The sequence below is a fragment of the Myotis davidii genome, unplaced genomic scaffold (genome assembly GCF_000327345.1).
Source record: "Myotis davidii unplaced genomic scaffold, ASM32734v1 scaffold46, whole genome shotgun sequence".
NCBI lineage: Eukaryota > Metazoa > Chordata > Mammalia > Chiroptera > Vespertilionidae > Myotis > Myotis davidii.
In genome coordinates this window covers 9,065,989-9,090,951 of record NW_006383006.1, presented here as the reverse complement: position 1 = coordinate 9,090,951, position 24,963 = coordinate 9,065,989, and the positions used below count along the sequence as shown (strand labels likewise).

The 24,963-nt window shown below is 39.6% G+C and overlaps 1 protein-coding gene across 2 annotated transcripts in view; it reads left to right on the top strand.

The window, feature by feature from the left end:
• Positions 1-970: 970 nt before the first annotated feature.
• The window catches only part of LOC102761755 (chromosome unknown open reading frame, human C15orf41), a 218,239-nt gene continuing 194,246 nt past the window's right edge, over positions 971-24,963 (top strand). For both annotated transcript variants that reach the window (XM_006778110.1, XM_015557609.1), the window contains exon 1: positions 971-1,282. In XM_006778110.1, coding sequence (XP_006778173.1) covers positions 1,182-1,282 — 101 coding nt within the window. In that variant the 5' untranslated portion in view covers positions 971-1,181. The remainder of the gene's footprint in view (positions 1,283-24,963) is intronic.

The window sequence follows — 24,963 nt, the reverse complement described above, 5'->3', positions numbered from 1 at the left end:
ACATCTACCTTACTATTTTTTTTTTTTTTTACAAAGGAACTGAGGCTTTGATGGATTAAGGAATTTATCCAAGGAGGCCTATCTAAGCTGAATTTCTAAGCCAGGCCTCATCCCAGATTGAAAACAAACAAAAAACCCCACACGTTCTCTACCAAACACTTTTTCATTCATTTGCTGAAAATATTAACAATTCGAAAAGAAACACAACACGTGGCCTTCTAAGAAACAAAATGATTTTTTAAAGCGATGGAAGGAGGATCTGACGTCCTGGAAAAGTGCTTCGAGAGGTCTGAGGTCGCCCCGCGGCTGGAGGAAAGCAGTCGTCCTTGACTCTTTCTCCCCACATTCGATCAGCGCCTACTGTGCCCCGCGGGCTGGGGAGACCGAGAAGAGGGAGGAGAGGTTTCAGCCCGCCAGCACCTAACCGGGCGGGGTGGGGGGGCCTTCTTCCCCGCGGGCTGAGTGATGACGTCGGGTTTGTTTTCTAGTTAGTTTCCCAGCACGTAGAGCCGCCACGCGAGCTGCAAAAGCTGGGCGGGCGCCGCGTCTACCGAGATGCTGGGGTTCGGCCCTGGGCCCCGCCCTCGAGGCGCCGAGTCCCGGGACGGCACTTTCTCCGTCCGTCTCCAATCGGAGGCGCTTTAAAACCCGCGCTTCTGGAAGCGTATTCAAACCGCGCGCCCCGGCAGCGGCTCCGCGGGCTCAAGCTTAGGGATCGCGGGCCCCACGTGCCCTGGCTGCCGGGTCTGTGAGCCGGGACTGAGGCTGGCAACCCGCGGGGTGAGCGCCCGGACCGTCCCAGGTGGATCCCAGGTGGATCCCAGGTGGTCGCTGCCGGGATACCTGCTCGCAGAGGCTTAGGCTCCGCCTCCGCTGGGGTCGCTGCTTCCTGATTGGTTTGCCCTTAACTGACATGGCGGCGTTGGCTTCGGCTTGGCCCACTGCGGCTGCCCAGAAAGCGCGGGCCGGGCAAGCGGGTCTAAAGCCCGCCCCCGCCGCCACGGCGCTGCGGGTGAAGCCTAGGCTGTTCCTCGGAGGGTGGAGGGTTGGGGGGCCCGCCAGGGAAGTGGGGGGCCCCGTGCCGTGCCCCTGTGTGCCCACCTCTGGTCCCCCCGGCACCGAGGCTGCTGGAGCCCAGGGTGTTTTTTTACTTGTCCCGCCACCTCCCAGACTGGCCCAACATGATACTGACTAAAGCCCAGTACGACGAGATAGCCCAGTGCCTAGTGTCTGTGCCTCCCACCAGGCAGAGCCTGAGGAAGCTGAAGCAGAGGTTCCCCAGGTAAGTGCCCACCTCTCCCCGCTCGCCGCCCTTTGCCGGCTGCAGCTGTGCCCGGCGGCCATTGGCCACGCCAGCCCTCGGGAACCACGTGTCACTCCTGTCAGTGCTAGGAGGACAGGGTGGGGAAGGAGGTGTCTTCTTTCACCCGCCTTCTTCTGGAGAGTCTTACTGGATGCATCAGTTAAATTCAAGTTAGCAGTTGTGCACTGAAAACTTGGTCTGTGCTTCATGATGGGTGCACATAGGAGGTGCTCCATAATATGTCTAGTGGTTAATTGACAGATACTGGAGATGAAGGACAGGAGGCAGGACCACCCCCTTGAAGTGGAAACACCAGTTGTAGATTCAAAAGGAGGACATGGAGGACCCTTTTCAATTGGCCCCAGGAAACAAACTGGGGAGCACAGGCCAGAAGGGCCTCCTGTGTGACGCTGGCTCTCTAATGTAGTGAAGGGCCCTCGAGTGTCCGCAAGCCAGCCAGAGAGACCGTACCCTGGAGATTCCACTCTTGGCTCAAGATTGGCCATTTGAACAACCATATGTATACACGTTCTAAGTATATGTCATACTTCCCTTCTCCCCAAAACACATTTTATTTATTTATTTTTAGTGATTTTAGGATTATCCAACTTTCTAAGGAAGGACTGTAGGAAGTATAGATTTCCTCATTTTAAAGATGTGCAAACTGAGGCCCACACATTACACAAAGAACCAGTCCAGGACAAAGCCGGTTATTATATTTGTGACATATTGAAAGATTAAAATGCTTGTTTCCTTTGATCGCAAAACCAAATTCCAACTTGTACCATTTTGTGTTGTGGTACTGAGCACTGTAGCCCCCAATGGAGGACGTCCCTGTCCTTGACGTGCAGTCCTTCAACAGACATCACCATAGAAGTATTTTCTTGAAGAAAGAGAGATTATTGGGTAATTGGTATTAATAAAGGACAATTGGAGCATAAGTGAAAGTCTTATGATCTCAGTTTTTTGAAGGACTCAGTTTTCCTAATCTGTAAAATGAAGGGATCTCTTTCTAAAATTAACCATATTTAATTTCAGGTAGTATTTATCCTTTTATAGTCTAAGATCTTTTTATCAGACTTGCTAACCAGGAACAAAACTGATGAATTGGAATTTAATGATCTGTCTTTAACTGTTGCCAACTCTGCCAATGAGCAGTGAATGGGCGAAGGCTCATCAGCTAAGGGAATAGGTAGATATTTCTGTATAGTTTTAAAATAGAACATACATTTAGATATTCTTCTCTCATATACTTATATTACAACTATAGTCTTGCTTTCTTTTTTCCCCTCCCTCTTCTCCTTCTCGCTCATTCTTTTTCTTTCTCCATAGCAAATGCTTTGTCCTCTCCATAGAGGAAGCCTTCCCATACTTTTGTGCACGTAGGAAGTACACTTATGAAGGACTCTCTTTGTTTGGGGCACTAGGCTGTCTTGGTTATTCTCCTATGTCCCCCCCAACCCCCTTTTATTCATAATATGCCCCAATACTTTTCACTTCTTCAAAATACCACTTGGGGAATCACAAACTTTTCCACTGGAAACTATTTACAGAGGCTGCACTAGTCAGCAAAAGAAATTAAAGAGCCATTTAGCAGCATGGGTGGAAATTTTATAAAGAGTGTGATTTTGGACTTGGCTTCACTGCAGCACTGCTTGACTTTATTTTATGTTTATTTATTTTTCTTTTTGTTGAATGTATTGGGGTGACACGGGTTAATAGAATTATACAGGTTTCAGGTGCACAGTTCTATAACATCATCTGGTCACTGTATTTGTGTTCGCCAAGCGCTGTTTTACTTTAGATGTTCCTTGCAAAGGACTTGCACAATCTTTAGATTTGATAGAGTTGGTTGGGTATGGACCTGAAAGATAATTTCTGGTGGTTCAAAGAGGTTAAGTGACTTGTCAAACATACCAGAGATGTTTAATGGCTAAACACTGTCTTGAGTACAGGTTTCATAATTTTCAGTTCAGAATTCTATAGTAAGCTGCCTTGATTAGTTTTAATCAATTATTAATAATAACAGCAGCAATTGTTTTTGGTGACATTCACATATGTTAAGTTCTTTAAAAAATCAAAGTACTAAAATGTTTTTAAAAGTTGCTAAAATTTTAATTTTTCTGATTTTAAAAGTAGGACATGCTCAGTAAAAAAAAAGAAAGAAAAAAAGTCTTTATAATACTGTAGCCCAGAAATTTTTTGTTAACATTTTATCTATTTCCTTCTAGTCTTTTTTTCACACTATAGTACTGTCTCTGCTGATATACTTTATAGACCTTGCTTTTCTCAATTAACATATGGTGAGCATTCCTTATCTTCAAAAAGTCTTCACAATGTGTTCCAAATAATCAATATCAATGTACCATCCATTTTCTTATTGTTGGATATCAAGAAATTTTTTTATCTCTAATTTTTTAATATTATTTCTGTACGTATATAATGCCAAGTCTGCTTATTTTCTTACTTTAGATTACCAGAAATTGGGAATGATCATATCAGTAGTTTTCAAAGTTTTCGTCTGCAGATCTCTTTACACTCGGAAAAAGAACATTTATTTATATTGGTTATATCTATTGATATTTACCAAAATATAAATTAAATCTGAGAAATTTAAGAAAATTTACTGATTAATTTATTTAAAAATTAACTAATAAAGCCATTACATGTTACTTGTTTTTGTTAACATGTTATGTTTAACATACTCGATTAACAACCATCATTTCGAAAAGTAGTGGGAAAATGGCCATTTTATACTTTTGCAAAATTTTTAAATGTTGCCTTAATAGAAGGAAGATATCTGCTTCTGCCTTCAACCTGCTCTGATATGTTGTTTTGACTACAGAATATGAAGAAACTCTGGCCTCAATTAGATATGTATTTGGAAAGGGAAGAGTAATCTAATCGGCTTTTCTGATAATTGTGGATATTTTTGTTGCTACATAAAACCCAACAAGTGGTATTTTCTTAAAGGTTAATTGCAATGTGGAATGGGAAACTGTATATTGGCCCTTTCCACTCTGTTATATTACAGTCCATTGGCCTGTCATGAACTTTGAGTGGATCTTTTACCTATGCATGACTTTTATCATCATGCATTGTTCACTTGCAAAATGTTGGTTGTGAGTTATACAGGTCTCCCAGATGTTGCCACCTTTCATTATATAGCATCGAAAGCAATCACATTTGTTAATATCTTCCCTGATCTCATCAGAAAAATCTGTAAGATGTGAAGCTGTCAAGCTTATGGTGATGGATACAGAATTTTCCAATATTTGAATTTTCCCTTGAAAGCTCAAATTTTATCATTGGTAACAAATATTATCACTTGTTTTTCTTGAAGTGACAGGCTCACGTTGTTTATTTTTGAGAAAATGTCTGCCAGATACCCAAATCTGAATAATCATACTCTGTCCATCATTTAATCCAGAAAGAATGGTGTTGCATGGAAAAAGCAGCTAGTTCAGCTCTCAAACAAGCATGAAGTGCTTTTCCTTGAGACAACCATCAGACTTCTGTGTGCAGTACCCGTGCTTTGTGTTTATGTCTTATTTGTTCATATAAAATGTTAAAAAGATGTGCATTCAAAAGTTGAGTATTAATAAGTAAATTTGAAGATATCCCTAAGTAAAACTGGCTTTTTGTTTCCTGCAAGTATGTGACTGTGGAGAATACAGTGACTCCTAGGACAGTTGTGCCCGGCCTTGATTTGTACTCAGGAGCTGGCAACTTTACCCGCCATTGTTTTTGCATTATCATTGCACATACCACACAGGGAAAACGCAAATCATGTCTTACTATTTCCATAAAGGTAATTTTGCCCTTATAGACCCCTGAGACAGTCTCAGGGACTCCAGGAATTCACTGACCACACTTTGACAACCACTGCCTATTTTAAATCAAAGGTATTTATGTTTTGAAGAATTCTGATGTGTATTGACAATTTACTATAAAAAAAGATTGTATTAATCCCTTTACCAGCAGGGCATGGGAATATATATCTTTACAACTTTGTAAACATTGAAGAGAGTCATTATTTAATTTTTAACATGAAGGATCGAGAATGGCATCTTGTAATTTGCATTTTTATTATAATACATTGTATGTTTTCTCAACTGTTTATTTACCATTTAGTTTTCTTCTTGAATTACCTGCCTCCTGTCTTTTGCCTAATTTTGTATTGAAGTTTGCTACTATTGTTTATTGTTCATTGATCTGCATATGTTAAGGATGTTGATCCTTTATATGTTCACTAGAGGCCCGGTGCATGAAATTCGTGCACGGGGTGGGGGTTCCCTCAGCCCAGCCTGCACCCTCCCCAATCTGGGACCCTTTGGGGGATGTCTAACTGCCAGCAGTCAGACATCCCTCTCACAATCCTGGACCACTGGCTCCTAATCACTCACCTACCTGCCTGCCTGCCTGATCTCCCCTAACTGCCCCCCTGCCAGCCTGATCATCCCTTATTGCCTCTGCATGCTGGCCTAATTGCTCCTAACTGCCCCCCCACTGGCCCGGCTGCCGCTAACTGGGCCCTCTGCCAGCCTGGTTGCCCCCAATTGCCCTCCCCCCCCCACCAGCCTGTTTGTCCCACACAGCCTGCTTGTTCAGTCCTTTGATCGTCCCTCACTAACCTCCCTGCCAGCCTGGTTGTAGGCAGCCATCTTGTGACTCACGGCCTCCCTGCCGGCCTGGTCGCCGCACGCAGCCTGCTTGTTCAGTCGTTTGGTAGTCCCCCACTAACCCCCCTGCTGGCCTGGTCCTAGGCAGCCATCTTGTGAGGGCGTGAAGGTTAATTTGCATATTACCTCTTTATTATATAGGATTTTTTTGCAGATATTTTCTGTTGTTTGCTTTTAGTAATTGTTATATTTTGAAAATGCTTAACTTTAATTTATGTGTTTTTTTTTCTCATTTTTCCTTTTATGCTGAGCAAGTTCCTTTCCTGTCCTATGATATGAAAAAGAAATCCTTCACTTAAATTTTCTTCTAGGTTCTTTATGCCTTTCTTTCTTATTGTTAATCCTTTCATCTTTCTAGCTGAAATTTATAGTAGCATATGCTCAGAGATAAATTTTTCCCCCAGCTTAATTTTTATTTTATATGATGGCTTCCACTCTCTAGTCTCATTCCTACATGGTTTCTTTGTTTCCACTGAAATTACAAGTTTGTCTTTCTAAGTCAGTGCACTGAACCTGGGAAATCCCTTAGCGTCTGTGGTCTCAGAATTCTCCAAGTTGACATGAAGGGATAGGACTTTGTGATAACTGATATCTCATAACTCCTAAATTCACCTTTATTCTATTCTCTTCTTTTCTGCAATTTTACAGTAGTGGGATATTTTCCCCTGAGAATATAGGACATACTGTATTTAAGTACTTGCTGAGGACATAGTCATTGATTTGCATCTCTCAAATTATTTTCTGGACCTTATTCAGGTGAAAGCACCCAGCCCAATCAACTGTTACTTATCAGATTATATTTTACTGCCTAAACACTACATATGTACTTATTTTTATATATAGACTAGTAGCCCAGTGCACAAAAATTTGTGCACTCAGGGGTGGGGGGCGAGGGGTGGGGCCAGACCCCTCAGCCTGACCTGCACCCTCTGTCATCTTCCGGGACCCCGGTCACTCTTGGCCTAGGCACAGGCCTACAGGCTTTGGGCAGCCTGGCTCTTGAGGCCCCATTTTATCAAGAGAACAAAGTCGGCGTTAGTTACAGCCCTCACTGAACCCAGTACAGTGCATCTGTGTGTACAACTGCCTCATTCATGTGCCTGCTTCGCCCTACTGAATTACTAACATCTTGAGGATATAGCTCTGTCTTATCCTGGTACGTGCAGTTTATCCATCTCTTATAGGAGTTGGTCTATAATAATTCTCTGTGTGCTCACTATGTTTGTGGCACTCTTTGGGTATTTTTTTTTAGAAATCAGATAGATAGAATGATATAGTAATTAATTTTGAATAATTATTGTCTAAGGCAGTGGTTCTCAACCTTCTGGCCCTTTAAATACAGTTCCTCATGTTGTGACCCAACCATAAAATTATTTTCATTGCTACTTCATAACTGTAATGTTGCTACTGTTATGAATTGTAATGTAAATATCTGATATGCAGGATGGTCTTAGGCGACCCCTGTGAAAGGGTTGTTTGGCCGCCAAAGGGGTCACGACCCACAGGTTGAGAACCGCTGGTCTAAGGGACGAGTTTAAGATACATCCAAGAGCTATAAATTATTAAAATCATAGAATGTTAGAAACCAAAGTATTTGTTAAACAGTTAGATCCAATGTGGTTAGTTATGTGGGGTTCTTAGTGAAGATATACTTTTGTTGGGAATTCTTTTGTTGGTGAACTAAGCTCTTTGGCACAAGTTTGATTTTTCCCTGAGTTCCCTTTCCATACATTAGCTATTTGGTTGCTCTTTATGCCTTTACTTATAAGTCATAAATCAAACTCTTGACACCATAAATCTCTAAGCAAATAAGTGTCTTTACCCTATTGCTATATCTTTTCCCTTAGGGATTCTGGCTTAGTTCTTTTTTAATGGTGCCTTCCACATTTCTAAGCATGATTTTCTGTCACTGCCCTTAAAATCTACTGTTTTTACACTCTTGGATCACAACATAGACAACCATTCACTCATATGAGGCTGATCCTAGAGAAATCTCAAAAGTAGTAGTTAAAAACTCATTTGGTTGGACTCTCTGTGCTGAGGCCAATATACCTGATTCATTTTCTTGAGATCTCCACCTACCTCAACCTGAGAACTGGAGTTAAGGCTGGGTCTTCTGTATCTTTGCCAGTGTTGAACCTAGTGGTTCTTGGTTCTTGGTGATAGACCTAGGGGTCCAGTCTGGTTGGGAGTGGAGTAGCTAAGGGACGGGCTTGGGACATGCACAACAATTTTTACATTTATTTAGTGTGGCTGAGCTTAATTTGGTGCTGCCATTGGCTACAGTTTTTCTTTTTTGAACAATGCATCCCTCCTTCCGTACCGCCGCCCCCCCCGCCTCAAATCCCGCCTGCCCCTATGGTGCATTTTTTTTTTAATATATTTTATTGATTTTTTACAGAGAGGAAGGGAGAGAGATAGAGAGTTAGAAACATCGATGAGAGAGAAACATCGATCAGCTGCCTCCTGCACACTCCCCACTGGGGATGTGCCCGCAACCCATGTACATGCCCTTGACCGGAATCGAACCTGGTACCTTTCAGTCCGCAGGCCGACGCTCTATCCACTGAGCCAAACCGGTTTCGGCCCTATGGTGCATTTTTAAGTCAGTCCACTTTTCCCATAGGGTGACTTTATACCATTGTTTTTGCTTCCTTTAACAATTTGTTCTTAGGAAATAACTTGGCGCTGCCTCTTTTTATCTGAGTCATAGTTGCCTTGTCTGTAAAAGGAGGGATGAAGCTCCAGAGCTAGGAAGTAGAAGGAAGCAGGGTTCAAACTGTTTTTTAAGGCTGTGGTGAGGATTTAGTGGAGTCAGGCGTGTAAAAACACTTAGCTAGTGTAAAGATCCTCGGAAGTAGTTAATGGAGGGTAAATCTGATTACTTTTGGAATTTACTAGTAGTATATGGCCTATATAGAAGAAATATCTGAGTAATAAACTTTTGAAACGTATAAAAGAAAATTTTGCTTTGAAATGAAAGCCCATAGATTTGTAGAAAATACATATTTCTGTGGATCAGTTGATTGTGTGGCCATGAACACATAGGCTTGATCATTAGTTGAATTGGCTCAGATATTCGAAACTTGCCTTCAATCTTTCATAGTTATATATAAATCCAGTTTTTAAAACCTAGATTCACTAATTTTTAAGAATCGTAGTAGCACATTGCAGTGAATAATTAATGCTGTAGGGCTTGATTTACTTAAATTTGGAAGGTTATTCCATTGGCCTTGTTCCTTCAATTTGTGGTCAATTTCCTATACTTTGACAATATTGTGGTAGACAAATAATGAGAGAATAATTTGTAAGGGGGAGAAATGTAAGTGTTTTATTGAACTGAAAATTATTTTGGTGATTTTGCCAAAGAAATAAAATTATTTTACATGACTTTCAAAATAATACTCAGATACTCAGGAAATATATATATATATATATATGTATGAGTTTTCTCTATTAGTCATTAGTACAAATTGGAAAAAGAATTGTTCTAAAAATTGGTCTAAGAAAAGAATATGGTTATTTCATGTATTTCCATTACTTTATCTTTTCAAATGTGATTTTTTTCATTCCATAAAATTTTAGATTTTTATTTTAGTTGCTGCACTGTAGCCTAGCTTTGAAGACTCTTGAAGGTTATTTTGTTATTTGGTGAGATGGTGCCTTCACTTTCTAAAATTGCTGCTTAGCTTTTATCAGATATCTGTGCTCCTTTGCATTTGCATAGTTGCAAAAGTGAGATGAGCTTGAGTTCTTGCAAGGAGTACAGTGTTTGAGGAAAGCTGCAGATAACGTTATCCCACATACATGCTGACTATATTTCTTATTAGTGTGAGGGAAACTTTTCCTCACACACAATTAAATTATTGACTTCATTTTAAGTCTATATTCAGGCATCAAACTTTAGTCTATTACGTAATAACCCACATCAAAATGTATGCTGGTACAATAAAGAGGAATTATATAATTCCCTAGGAGAAAAATGTTCAATAGATATATAGGGTAATAATATTTTATTATTTGACTTTCCACAAATTTTGACTAAATCCACTGTTATGTTTTTATTACACATTTTGTGCAGTTTTGCCATATTGGTTGAAGTGTCCTTAAAAACAAAACAACCAATATGAAGTGACCTTAATATATAAAAGTCCTGTGCCGGTATGAAAATCATATGGGAGATGGGTAAAGAATAAATTTTCCTTTATTTTATTTTCAATTTTCTTTTTCTTGAAGGGAAATTATTTCAAATGTCTGATTCAAGATATCTTTTTTCTTCTCCCTTCCTACTGTCAAACTGCTTATACAGTGAGCTGGTATACAGGGGACACATTAAAGGTGTGGGGTACAGCTTCTAACTGAATGTCTCCATCTCTTATGGGAACAGAATAGACAGCTGGATCCAGCATGTTTGGCCCATGGAGCAATCTGTGCCTCATGTAGTAAAGATGGCACAAAGCCTGTCATAAATCAAGCCTTTTCCTGGCCACTTTGGGGAACTAAATGCCGGCCTCTACTTTACTTTCGTCTTTCTTTCCAGCCCTACCTTTCAGGGAGGCATCTTGATAACACATATGCTAAGAGTTGATCATTCTTCCTCGTAACGCAAAGCTTCCTTCATGCCAAAGAACAGTGACATGTTTGAGAGTGTCACTTTTTTTCAAGTGCTATCCCTTGGCTAAAGGGGGATCTTTATGTGCCTTCTGGCTTCAAGGTAGCAAATAAAGTTTGGGGTTTTTTTTTGTTTGTTTGTTTTTTTATATCTAATTGGTGTTCACATTCTGACCTGACAAATACCTGAAGTCTCGTTGAGATAACAGAATGTTAAAATATCTCAGGACTTATTTTTTTTATGCATTTTAAATATTGAGATTCAGCTGCTAGAAATGTTTAATGACTATTAAACTTAGAGTAATACCGTTAGGACTCTGGGAATAGATATTTTGCAGCAAAGTGAGCCATACAAGTAGAAGAGAATGTAAGATGGGTTCAGGGGTCTTGATATTGCTGCTTAGGCAAATATGTGAACACGGAGTCTTTCCCTGACCAAACAACACAACTGCTAATTAGGGCAATTCTGTATGAATCCTAGTCTCTCTGAAGCTGTCCTGGACGCAGTGATATATAGAAGATGGAGATTTAAAATACGCTGTGCATTCTCACCATGTGCCCCAGCCCCCAACTCATATTTATTTTTAATTTAAAATTGTTATTGTTGAGATCCGTCCTTTCCTCAGGGCCAAGAAAGGATGAGTTGTAAACTCTGATCTTCTGTTTAACCCTGTTTTAGGAACTAGGAGACATGGCCAACTTGATATTTACAAGGGTTATCACTCAAGATTGTTGAAAATCCCCAAACATGCAGCTAGCACTATGTAGGGCGGAAGGTCTGTCAGCTTTGGGATGCAGGTGTTTGGTTAAGCTCACTTCCCAGCTATTTGCTTGCTGCTCGCCTAGTCAGCCTGGTGATATGAAAGATTCAGATATACACTCACCAGGTTTATGAATTACTGTTTGTCATGAATATTTGTGATTCCTCTCATAGAACTGGGTATGTTTAGTGTAGGAATGCTGTGGGCACCCAACTCCAGCTTCAGTATGAATAGAAATGCAGGGTGAAACCCCTGGGTTTGTCGCTCATGCCTGTGCCACACCTCAGCCTCCCGAGATTCTGTGACTTATGAGATGGTGTCCACGACTTGTGTGCTCTTCGTAGGTGACCTTCTGTGTGGGTGAGATCTGGGAGGGTTCAGTGTTGTTTAACTGCATCTTCCTATAATTGCAGATGAAATTAGACTGAAAATCATGTTTTTCAATATTTTGTTTTTTATCTACAACTCTTTCAAGCCAGTATCATCTTTTGCTTAAAGTGTGTCACCCTACTATTTGTCTTTGCCGAGAATATTGGTAGGGAGAGCTAATAAAATTTGAAATTAACTTGCACTTCAAGCCCCATTTAGCTAAGATAGTAAATGGACTGGGAATAAGAGAGAGATTCTTCATTGTATAGTATTACAAACCCCACAGAATCTGACAGCCTAGCTGTAACACATAGCTCACAAACCTCATTTCTTAACTGAGAAAGTTAACTTATTTATTAAAATCTTTTATTGATTTTTAGAGAAAGAGGAGGAGAGAAGGAGAGAGAAACATCTATGTGAGAGCAGAACAGCAATCAGCTGCCTTCTGCACGCCCCCTACCAGGAATTGAGCCTGTAACCTGAATATGTGCCCTGACCAGGAATCAAACCAGCAACTTTTAAGTGCACAGGACAGTGCCCAATCAACTGTGCCACACTGGCCAGGGCTAACGTTAACATTTTCTAGATTCTTATTTCCTGCAGCCAACTAAAATATATATTAAGGTAAAAATACATTTAACCTCCAATTTGTAACATTTTGCATTTTGGTTTGCACTTTGGTAGGAACTCCTCACATGCAGATCACAAATGCTTCTCCAGAGGGACCTGTGTACCTCCCTTATTATTTCAGATTTGGTGACTCATAGAGTCTTCGATCAAGATCAGAATTAGAGATCATCTCCAGTGGTCGGCAAACTGCGGCTTGCGAGCCACATGCGGCTTGCGAGCCGCAGTTTGCCGACCACTGATCTAGTCAAATCTCTTAATGTTATAGAAATGCAGCAACAGAGAGCAGGTGTTAGATTTGATTGAGCTTCTCCATCTGGAGGCAACATTTTCCAATTTTGTTATTTAACTAGAGATCACAGATACCTGTTGGGGGTCAGTGGGTATCAACAAGGAGTGAATGAATGAAGCCGGGTTGGCTGGGGTTGTGGCAAGGCAAAAGTCCCGTTGTGTACGCTAGCAGAGCAGCTGCCATTTTATACCAGCCATGTATTGCCATGCAGGGATGTGGGCCCATTGCTGCCAGGTGTTCTCTTTTCTTTTTCTGTTAATTCTCAGCAGAGGATATTATTTCCATTGATTTTATTTTTTTATTTTTAGAGAGAGTGGAAGCGAGGGAGGGTGGGCGAGGAGAGAGAGAGTGTGTGAGAGAGATATCACATCCATGTGAGAGAGACCTATGGATTGGTTGCCTCCTATACATACCCTGACCTGGGCCTGGGATCAAACCTGCAACCCAGGTACGTGCCCTTGATGGGGAATCAAACCCTTCTGTGCGTGGGTTGACACTTTACCACCGAGCCACACTGGCCAGGGCCAGGTGTTCTGTTTTCTAGAAAGCAGCTCTAGATCTGATTTTTTAAGAAAAAAAAATCATAAGTTTAAATGTTGTCAATTTGTTTGAATTTTTAAAAACACTGTGTGGGCCAACAGTTTCCTGGCCAAACAGAACAAGTCTGTGGGCTGAATTTGGCCTATAGCCAGTGGGTACTGGAGCTGGCTCTTTCCAGCTTGTGCCAGCTTATTGAGCATCTTTTCCCCACCCTACAAATTGTGGCTTTGAATTGGTACCTAAAATCAGCCACAGTGGGAGTGTTTACACCACAGAAATTGGCAAGCGCTACCAACCTGAGTCCCCTCCCCAACCACCATCAAAGGCACTTGTTAAGGCCACCCCCCAGCCCCCATCAGCACTGCATGCCATCACCAGTTTGAGGCTTGCATTGCCTGTTATGGCCTGTGGTATGTCTTTTCTAGGATTTTCATTACTCAGTTTATTCTGATTTTTATAGCTCCCCGCCCCCCTTGAAAACAGATCAAAATAGTTACATCTGTATCTCATTTATTGTTACTATATTTTTATGTGTTGGGATTTCTCCTTTTTTTTTTTCTTGTCCAAAGAGAGGATACCTATTTTTTCCTGCTATAGTCAGTGTGGGAGCTAGAATTCCAGTCTTGAGCCTTAGCAGTACCTAGTATATCATAGGTATTTTAATACATATGGTGATGGATATTGATTGAACTGATCTGAAGAAAATGCTGCTTGGTTAAAGAAAAACAACAAAACATGTACATATGTCACACTTAGGAAAATTAATCCCTTCCAAAATAGATTAATTTGTTAAATTTAGGAACAATACAGTGATTTTTCACTCTGTAGACATTTAGAAATACCTCTAGTCTAGTGTAAAAAGCAAAGCATCTCTGAGATTACAGTGAAACACAATGGGGAGATACCCAGTTGGTCACATTACAGTTTGTATTAGTACAATTTTATAAAGACTCAAGTATCACATATTTCGATCGATGTATTTCTTTTCTACACTTAAAGTATAAGTAATAAAATAATATGGCAACATAGAACTAAAATAGAAATGGAAAATAAAATTAACAGTGTTAGGCTAAAACACGTGCATTTTAGAATGACAAGTAGAATTCTTTGTGGGGATAGGCCTGCATGAGTGGGCTGGCCAGGTGGTATTGATATGGCAGAGTTATTATAGCCTCTGCTTGACCTTGGTGGTTTATTTAGCTCTCCCTGCTTATGGTGGATTATTTATAAATCGATAAGGAGGCCAAACCCTATAATTGGGAACTCCAGGGCCTGTTCAGTTTTTTGTTGTAAAGGCAGTATTACATATTGGTTTGGGCAGGAGGCAGCCAATCAATGCTTCTCTCTCATCATTGATGTTTCTATCTCTCTTTGTCTCTCTCCCTTCCTCTCTGAAATCAATGAAAACATATATTTTTTAAAAAAGATCATACATGTAAAATGATCAGCACAGTTCTTGATGCTATGTTGAGTACATTTTTGGTGCTGCCACTACTGCTGCTGTTATTATTACCATTATTGACTTAAGGATGCTTGTTGCAATGATATTTATGCTTATAACAATTAGACTCAGCCATTTTATTTTGCAGGTTTCCAAAGTGTTCTTTTAGCCCCAGGGCAATAGGAAACCTACTTTTAGTAAATGTTGGGGAAGTCCTTAGATGGTACTAGCAACCAAGAAGTTATATTCCATTGATGTCAAATGGGCATATGGAGGTTTAGGTTGATCCCCCTCACTCCTAACTCTGCAATAGAAAATGGTTCTATAAGAAGATCACTGCCTAAGACAGAATAAGTCAGGATGTTTAAAACCTGACTTATTTTCTCATTACTTCTCTCAGTATTTTCTCATTACTTCTCTCAGTTACAATGCCCCATACTCTAGAAGCTGTTTTACATTTTTGCCTCACCTTGATAACAATTTATGAAAGATATTTGGGTGAACACCGGTTTTGGAGTCAGGGTTCTGCCACTGGGAAGTAGCTTGCATCCAATAATTAAGTGAGTTTAGGTGTAAGACTTCCAGGCATGGATATTTTGTAAAATACCCAGGTCATCCTCTGAGTGAGCACGGATTTAGTGTCTAGTATAGGTATTAAGACATTGGAAGAACAAGAGCTTTTTAAACATTCTTAAAATCTTTTCATGGTACTAATAATGAATATGAAAAGACCTTGTGGGAAATACAAAAAAATCGCATAAACTTTTTAAAGAAAATAGATTTATTGTTCCTTAACACTTTTTATTAATTACAATGTGTTCCAGAATGCTGCCTGCAAAGAATGTGTTTAATTTATCTTATTTGTGCAGTTCTGCTGATCATATAGTTGCAATAATAATGAATTGGGCAAGACAATATTTTCTCCTTCCTTTTTTATTTTATTATAGAGTGTGCCTTTCTCTAGGTTCTAGATCAAAGAGATGCTTTCAGGTTTAAAGCTATTTCATTTAAGCTGCTTAGGCCAGATTCAAATAAAAGTGTTAAAATTGGCTAGAGAGCTTTATGTTTAAAAAAAAAGTACTTAAAAATTTGAGTGACATTCTGAAAAATAGCTGCCTGTAGCCAATGGTTATGGAAGTAGAAGTCATGATTATACTATAGAATGTATTTTGAGGACAATTATTTACCACATAACTCTTCTGAAGTATGAAAACAAGATGTGATTAGTGTTATTTCATCTGTTTGCGGTGTGTAAGGAATCTAGATTTGATACATTGTCATGGAAAATATTTTATTCATGTGATAGCTTTTTGGACAATTGTATTCTGCACTGTATTACAATGGCACAATAAATTGCTGAATATACTGTCTGCTGAATATGACTTTACCATGAAAAATTTGATGCATGGAGAAGGAAAGGTTGAAATATATTAACCTTTTATGACAAGGGACTTAGAATTTTGACCTAATACAGGTGACCTTTGTGTGCAGTAAACGTGAGCTTAATCTTGAGGTCAAGGTTGAGGTGAAAGGCAGGGCCATGTGGTGGAGTTTATGCTGATTGGTACTTCAGAGCCTACCTAGCTATTGGCTACCTGGGAGCCTCGCTCCCCCTTTTTTAATTTTTAGCATTTCCAGGAGCTTATTTATAGCAGGTTGTTTAGCCCTTTAATCCCACCCCATTTCCTCAAAGCTCAGCTATCTGTTTAGTTGTGGTGATTTTGTCTGTTTGTATAAAGTTTACTGTTTCTGAGGGAAAGGTATGAGTGTGTTATTATTTTCTGTTTCATGGATAACAAATAGCTAAAAAGAAAAATGTTTCCAATTGCTTATAGAAAAGACAACTGACATATATAACCTTGGAACTGAAAAATATATCTCTTAAGAGGTTTATTTCTTTGACAGGTGGGACTTTCGTCATCTAACTTTGGATCTGTCAGAATAATTTTGAAGTAGTTTGTACCTTTACCTAGATTATAATTAAGAGAACTCTCACAAATTATTTATTGTCTTAAAGGGTTGAGATGATTTAGTGACTGGTTATTCCCTTGAAAGTTCCTTTGAAATGCATCTGCTAATGCATTTCCATTATAATGTGATATAAAATATTTTTAAGGGTTTGCCTGATGTACATAGAAGGAAAATTGTTTTAAAACATAAATTTCACTACCCAGTGTGTCGGCTGTTTTGTCGTAGAAGAAATAACATCTTAGCAAATATCAGAAACAAACCTGCCAGTGTTATATTATCTGCACACTTATTGACTATTCTGCCCAAATAATTAGTTAAAACAACAAACATTTGAGGGAGAGTGTCGGAGACTCTAATGGAAAGAACTCTACTCTTTTAATCGAGCCTGCAAAATCTATTCCCCGAGACTGATCAGCTCTGAAGCGCTGAGGTTTGATGATTGGAATGGCAGGAAACCATGCTTTCAGGACATAACGAATTGACGAGGCCATCCATCATTCGTTAGCATACACTGAAACGTGGGCTCTGTGTGCAGAGGCCTGTGATTTAGTAAATACTTGGGAGATGAATAGAGCTTACACACAAGGGAAGAGATTGCTGTCCTTCAGCAGCCTGAGACCCAGGCGCCTGCTGAGAAGGCCATCTGACGGCACATCATCAGTAACTGGCCTGTCACAGTTAGCGGTGCCCACCGACCATCACCAGTATATTAAATGCATTTTTAATATCTGCTCCAGTAGATTTAATGAAGAAAATTTAGTTTCCATACTCCAAGCACTGCTTCTTCAAGTATTCTAAGGCATGGACTCTTGCCTCGACAGGAAGGGGGAAGACCATGCTGGCAGTTAGGGAGTTGATTTAAAGGGACACAGACAAAATAATGTGCAAATAAAAAAAGCTTTTAGCAGAGTTGGCATCTTATTGGTATAAAAAAGCTCATTTAAAAAAAAATTATCTTCTTTCACAAGCCCTTCCCCTAGGAGGGGTGAACCTGATGGTAAGAGATAGAAGCCTACTGGTCAGAAAGGAACTATTAGAAGGGGGGTATTATGATTTGGCATAATTTGAATAGAAAGACTCAATTTTAAATTGGTTTGTGTTTTGATATACTGTTTAATTCTTAGGATTTTTGAACGTCTATATAAAGTAGAATTTTTTTACCTCCTTTGCTTTTGCATTTTTGAATGTTGAAATTTACCCTTTACATCAAGTTAGTTAGTATATTTTTTTCTTGTGTCATGCAGAACAGCGCAAAATGAATGTAAAAAAAAAATCAGTTGCCAACTTGATTAAAAGGTGCTCTTATACTTTCTTAGACTATAAGATTTCTTTAAAAACTATAATTTTTAAAATGTTCTATTTTAATGTTCCGGCAAAGTGTGTAGATTCATTCTTTTTAATGAGTTTCATTGTTGACATTATTTACTACAAAACAGCAAGACAACCAATTAGATATTGTTGCAAGCATGCACTTTAAAGGTTTCCCCTCTTATTTGAAAAAAACACATCCAGAATGTGCTCTCATGTTCGCAGAAGAAGCTACGGAATGGGACCTATAAATCTGATTCCCGCATGTGTCAAAACAGTAATGTATTAAATGCATATTATTATAAAAATTTAAGACATGTCTTAAACACACTTACATTTTTATAACACATGGCAATATTAAATAATACATTTCCTTGTTAGCATCTGTTTGCCGTCATTGTTGGCAAGACCTATGATTTATTGCTTAAATTAATGACCAAGACCATTTTGGACCTGATATATGCCCCTAAGCTTATTACATCACTAAATAAAATAAAATGTATGCACTTGTGACAGAGTTATTTTTATAATTGTTTATCCCTTTAAGTGCCCTATTCAGTGATTCACTGAAAGGTTCATAATGGTTGGCTTGTGACCAAAAAAGAATCTCAGAAAGGTAAAATATATTTCTGGACTAGAAATAAAATGCCAGGGTGATGGTGATGATAGGGTCCCAGAAAGATTTTGCAGCCCTCAAACTCATTCCCTTCTTCAATGCTCTCATTGAACTGCTGCTGAATTTTTTTGATGCACAACCTCCCTCCCCTACCCCAACTCCTAATGCTATCTTGTAATGTTAGAGTTCATCCTCCTATAAACCCTTCAATATGGGTAAAGTGGTTTTGTTTCCACAGGAAGCTGCAAGGGTTAAATGGTTCTTGACTTAGGATTTTTCAGGTGCCATGATCACCATGCATGAAACTGAGCAAGATTATTTTCCTGTTTTTAGTTCTTTTTTGGGGGGCGGGTGGAGGGGGGAGATTGGAACTTCACTGTTTTTGTATTGAGCTCTATTTGACTTCATAGTCTTTATCTTTCCTTTCTGAGGGTGCAGTATGACAGACTCTTCAGTTTTTATAGTAACCTGTTATTCATCCCAAGTCACTCTGCTGCCTGACCTGGAACACAGTGTAACATGGCTTCTTGGTTTTCTTGCTCCACGTGAAGCATCTCATTGGTTGGCAGCTCTCCTGTCATTGATGCGAAGGCAGAGTTTCTGGGAAGCTTAATGGAGCCTCTGTGGGTACCTGTGAGTAACACTTGTGGGAAGATTATTGTTTTGTAGGTATCTTGGGATGATCGTCACTCATAAATGGAAACAAAACTTGGTTCCTAAGAAAGGCCTTTTTCTTTCTTTTCATCTCACTTTGACTGCATCTTAAACAAACTAGTTCATTGGAAATTAAAACTTGGTTTTTTGTTTTGTTTGTTTTTTATATTCTTTCCCAAAGCAGTTGATCTGATAGAATTTATAATGGTTCTCTCAAAAAATGGTCAGGCCAGCCCTAACTGGTTTGGCTCAGTGGATAGAGCCTCGGCCTGCGGACTCAAGGGTCCCGGGTTCGATTCCGGTCAAGGGCATGTACCTTGGTTGCGGGCACATCCCCAGTGGGGAGTGTGCAGGAGGCAGCTGATCGATGTTTCTCTCTCATCGATGTTTCTAACTCTCTATCCCTCTCCCTTCCTCTCTGTAAAAAATCAATAAAAAATATTTTAAAAAAATGATCAGGCTAACAAACATTCCTGTTTTTCTTGAAAAGGTATATTGACTTTTTCTACACCTCCCATTTCTGATCTATACGTCATTCTTTTCATTTCATCTTCCTTGTCTGGGACTCCTGCCTCCAGATAAAACATTTTAAAGGGAAATTAATGAAAAAGAGTCTCAAGTGCCAATTACTCTCTCTCACGCATTTTTGTTTGTTTGTTTGTTTTGGGGTTTGTTTTTTTTTTTTTTTTTTTTTTTTTTTTTTTTTGCTTTGACTATTGTAGTTACTTTCACCTATTCACTTGGAATATATACACCCTGTCTTTTGCTTTCTGTTTGACTGGGAATTCCTTGAGGAAAGGAGCCTTGTGTTTTGCTGTGGTTGTATCTTTCATTTCCTCTCTTAGGTGCCTGGACAGTGTTGTCCTTTATGCATTGAATGGATTTTTGTTAACTTTCTAATACTGACCAGTATTTATTTTTATGATTTCTTTTGAGGAGAAGATAACTCAAAAAGCATGTTTCTACTTTTTGGCCAGTATTATTCTATCTAGTATCATATAATGGACTTGCTATTCTTTCTAAGACTGTTTCTTAAGCTCGCATTCTCTGGGTTGGGATGTGTAATTCCTATTTAAAAATATTAAAATATTCAGTAGGCAGCTAAGTGCTTAGCCTGGTGTACTACTTAACACTAAATGAAAGTAAAATATAACACCAACATGGAGCCATTTGTTATATTTTAGTAGATGAAGCAATGGCTGTGTAAACCTTAACCTTGTAATTTTGTGAGTTCCACTTTATCATGTAGCTGTAAGGGTAATCAAAATAAATCACGGGAGATGAATAAATATTTTCTAGTGCTTCCTCTGTGCTTTCAGAAGTGATGCTCGATCTATGAAATTTTAGTAAATGTATTAAGTAAAACAGTATGATGCACACCGTGTCAAATCTGATCAGTTATTTGGGATAGGACATTTATACAACATATGTTGAGCTGCTACGTGAACAGCTTAATGACTATAAATTATGTTAATCTGTCTGGCCATTTTTACATTTTGTTTAAAATTGTACTATTTGTAATATAGATAGATATATATATTCGGGGGGTGGGGGGAGTGGGCAGGGATAAGAAGAAGGCATAAGAAAGGCGCAGGTCATCTCTGCGATGTTCTGACAGTGATCCGGGGCTCCTCAGCTGTGCAGTGTACATAACACAGATGTTGGGGAGTCATCTGTCAGCCATGCCTCTCCTATGGAGTTAAAGTTCTAGAGGGAAAAGAATTTGACACAGTGCTGTCACTGTTACATTTTCACAATAGAAGAGCATGCAAATATTGAACCTCCTGCTTAGCAGTAGTGCCCTGTCTAATGTCTGTGCTGGTTAGAATAAAAAATCATGGGTGCATCGTGGGCTCAGAGATCTGACAAAGGTCATGCCATGTTGGGCATTTGAATTGGAAATTGTCTGGACTTAGATTTTATAAAGCTCCCACTGTTGTGTGTGGGGAGAATTGCAGCAGGGTTTTTGTCCCTGGAGAGGCCTCTTAGGCTCTTTTCTGTCCTATGAATGAATTTAGATGTGAGGGTTACTCCTGCCTTAAAACTGTTAAGTTCATTTTGCATACATCCCTGGAGAGAAAAACTGGCAGATGCTTTTGTCTTGGAAGTGTTTAAAAGAAAACTGCAGAGCAGGAACAAGAGAGAAAAGGGGCCCTGTGTGGAGTCCCAGAACATTTTGGAAATGGCCAATATGCAGTTTTCATCAGTATGAAGGCGGGGTGCAATATGGTGCCTGTAGCTCACAGGGGAATATGAATGTTGATTAAGCATACTCCCAGGCTTTGAAATTCTGAAAGCAGTGTCAGAATAATGGATGTTGAGCAAATGTCAAGCATTTGTTAATTTCTCTGTTATTTGGAGTTTATCTACCATGATCAATCAAATAAACTAGTGCTTCTCTCTTGTGGCATGTGTCATTGATATGGTGATTAGGTGGCTAGAGAGACCTTCTGCGTTTTTTCCAGGTAAAAGATTATAAATGAGTAAACAGAGCTTTTTGGGTGAAGACTTGTTTATGGCTTGGTTTAGTAGAAATTTGGCTATTAACTGTGGACTTTGGTGGTGGTGTAAAAATCGGTGGCCACCTGCCAAAGATATGAACTGTGGTGCCATTCATACCAGAAGAGCAAGTACTTGTGTTATGGTTTCCGTGGAAAGAGAGCTTTCGTAGTTTATAAGACTTTGATGTAAAACTGGGCAAAAGAAATGTGATCTTGAAAGAGTTCTGACTTATTAACATTTGTAGATAGAGTTTTTGATCTATTTTTATTGTTGTCTCACCCTTCCCCGCCACCCCCCCTCCCCACTTCAGTGGTTAATACTAACTCAGTGATGGACTTTTATCCTTGAGGCGCAATCAGCAGATTTGCTTCATGTGGTCTGAAGTAATTTCTTTCTGTTATTTTTAGGAAGTAATGCTACAGTGTTTTGATGTCCCAGATAATTGATCAGAAGATCCTTTTCAGCAATGACTCAACTGCAGATTTTTGTGGAGTGCTAACATTCCCTGATGTGAGGAATAGTTTTCCTTTTAAAATGTGCGCGGACGGCCTCACCAACTGGGATTTCATGTTGAAATGTTCTCTCCCTGAGGACAATGTAACTCCCACTGACCTGGAGTCTGCGCAGGGGGAAATGGCCGTGGCTGGAATCAAGGCAGACTGGTCATGAGAGATTTGGCCTTTCTCTGGTTCCCTTTTCTTTTCATAATCTCAGCCATGGGGCTTACGTGATTCAGATGGAGACAAGTACAATCCTTCCCAACCCAGAGCATGTGAAACAGGAGCCTTTATGATTTTGGGCGCTTTCTGCAGCACTGGACCTCCAGGGACGATCTACCCCCTGTTTATAAACCTCTGTCAGCTCTCCCTTCAGGGGTCCACAACAGGGCAGGGGCAGAGGACTCCGCCTGGGACCTGCCTGTGTGGTTTCTGAAGGCTCTTCTTTTATTTCCCCACCCTGCCACAGTGTCTCAGATACGGCAGTTTCCAGAGCAGAAAGTCTGTAACTTCCTCTGTAGGTACAGATGCTTTACCTTAACCATCCATGAGGCCTTTGGTTTTGGCATTTTCTGGAACTGGACTCCTAACCCTCTGAGTAAAAATCTTCATGACCCGCCTGCCTGGTCCTCGGTGCCAATGACCTCTGCCACTGCAGCATCACAAAAATAGACGGCACTGCTGACTGGCTTTTCTAGGCTTCCCTCTCCAAGTCTTTATGACCGTGCCCTGACCACAGCGTCACTGAGTCATTCCCTTACATCATACCCCAAACACTCAGCCTGTTACTGATACGCAGCTCTCAAATTTATTTTCTGTTCTTGGTGATAAAGCTGTCGTTCCTAGTTTAGATTAGGAAGACATAAAAAATCTTGTTACATGTCGTGTTGAAAATTATTATTGAAAATCTTGTTGAAAATTATTATTACTGTATATTAATTGGAGAAAAAGTATGAACTTCCAGACTGTTAATTCTTTTTTCCCTTTTTTTTTTAAAAAAAAATTATTGTTATTGTTAAAAGTATTACAGATGTCTCCCCTTTTCCCCCATTGACCCTCTCTACCCCGCTCCCACCCCCTCCCCAGGCTTTCACCCCACTATTGTCTGTCCATGGGTTATGCATATGTGCGCATATGTGCATTTACGTTGTTTGGTTAATTTCTTCCCGCCCTACCCCCCCCCCCACAACTGTTAATTATTAACCATATGTACTGATGAATTCTTCCCAGCCCTCCAGTGGGAGGTGCTGTCGGTTTTGATAGGTGAGAATACCTCTGTCTCTTGACTTTACTTAACTCTTCTAACATCCACAGATAATTGAAGTTACTTCTTTGCTCTCATGTATTACAACTACAAAGTAATGGCTTATAGAGGAGAGAGAGAGAGAGAGAACGAGAGAGAGAGAGAGAGAGAGAAAGAGAGAGAGAGAGAGAGAGAGAGAGAGAGAGAGGATGTTAGGATGAATATTGGTTTCTGCTGAACACACTTTCTGATATGATGGCCAAAATGTTTTTCGGAGTCCTTATTAGATATTTTTAGAGCATGTAGCATAATCTTTTTAATACCTTCAGTGGCTACAAAATGTGTTACTTTGAGAATGGGTCAGGTAATTGGAGACAGGCAGACATCATTAGGTTTGATAACTAAGGGGGCTGATGCTACAAGGTGACCCTAAAGTCTGGAGACATTATTTTGCCATGTGTTGAAATTTAGTCATAATAAACCCTTTTTATATATTTGGCTATGTCTCCAGACTTGGTGGCTACCCTGTATTTTGGTAAGATATGAGATGTGACTATTAAGTTGGCTTCCTCGTGTAACTTGTAAAGTGGTTCTAAAGTGGTTCCTAAGCTTCTATTTTGAGTAAAAGCAGCATTATTGGTGGTGAACTTAAAAACCTCACTCCTTCTCCAGGATGATTACTTTGGCCAAAAATAATTGAGTAAATTTGCTCTTGACTGCTACTGAAAAAGTCCATTTTGTTACTTTATCCTTATACTAAGTATGTAGACTCTAAGTATGTAAACTATTAGCCATTATTTTATCCTCCCCTTTTCTCAGTGTTCCTCAAATGTACATTAGCTACTAAGTGGCTAAAGACACTTAAATTTCATCCTAATTCGTTCCCATTACCCACTTCTCTGATGGTTGTTAATAAGTGATGAAATTGCTAAAAGTCAGACTTCTTAGGGGGGGAGGAAAAGTGAAGGGTAATACCAGAGAGGTAGCTCAATATGGGATTTTTCAGTTAATTAAATATTGCTTTAATTTTATTTACATTTTTAGAAAAGAAGACCAAGGTAATTCCAGAGTTTCATCCTACAGCTTAAGAAGCATTTTCATAAAATGCTTTCCTTTTTCTGGTGGTAGTGGTGGAGGGGATGGAATTACTTATTTAAGCCTCTAGTTGGGATAGAGTTAGAAATAGGATGAATTTCTTTATTTTTATTTTCTTTGTGTTTGGTGCAGACTATTCAAGAATTGCATTCAATTTAGAGTAACAATATGAGGTCCTTTCGCCTTTTACATCATTGAAACTCATGCGTTATCTCAGAACAAACTAAAGAGGTAAAATTCTTCATTCTTTTTGGAAGGGAATTACACCTAATGTAGGTTTGGAAGAATTGCTGCAACAGGCTAACTAAAATAGGAAAGCACAGCCCTGAAAAGAAAGTTTTTGTCTGTTTCTTTTGCATAGTTTCATGGTGGGAGGAAACATATCCAACATCATTTTTAAAACTTCATCCTTGAGACATCAGTAAATCCCTTATTTGGTTCATTGAGAGTT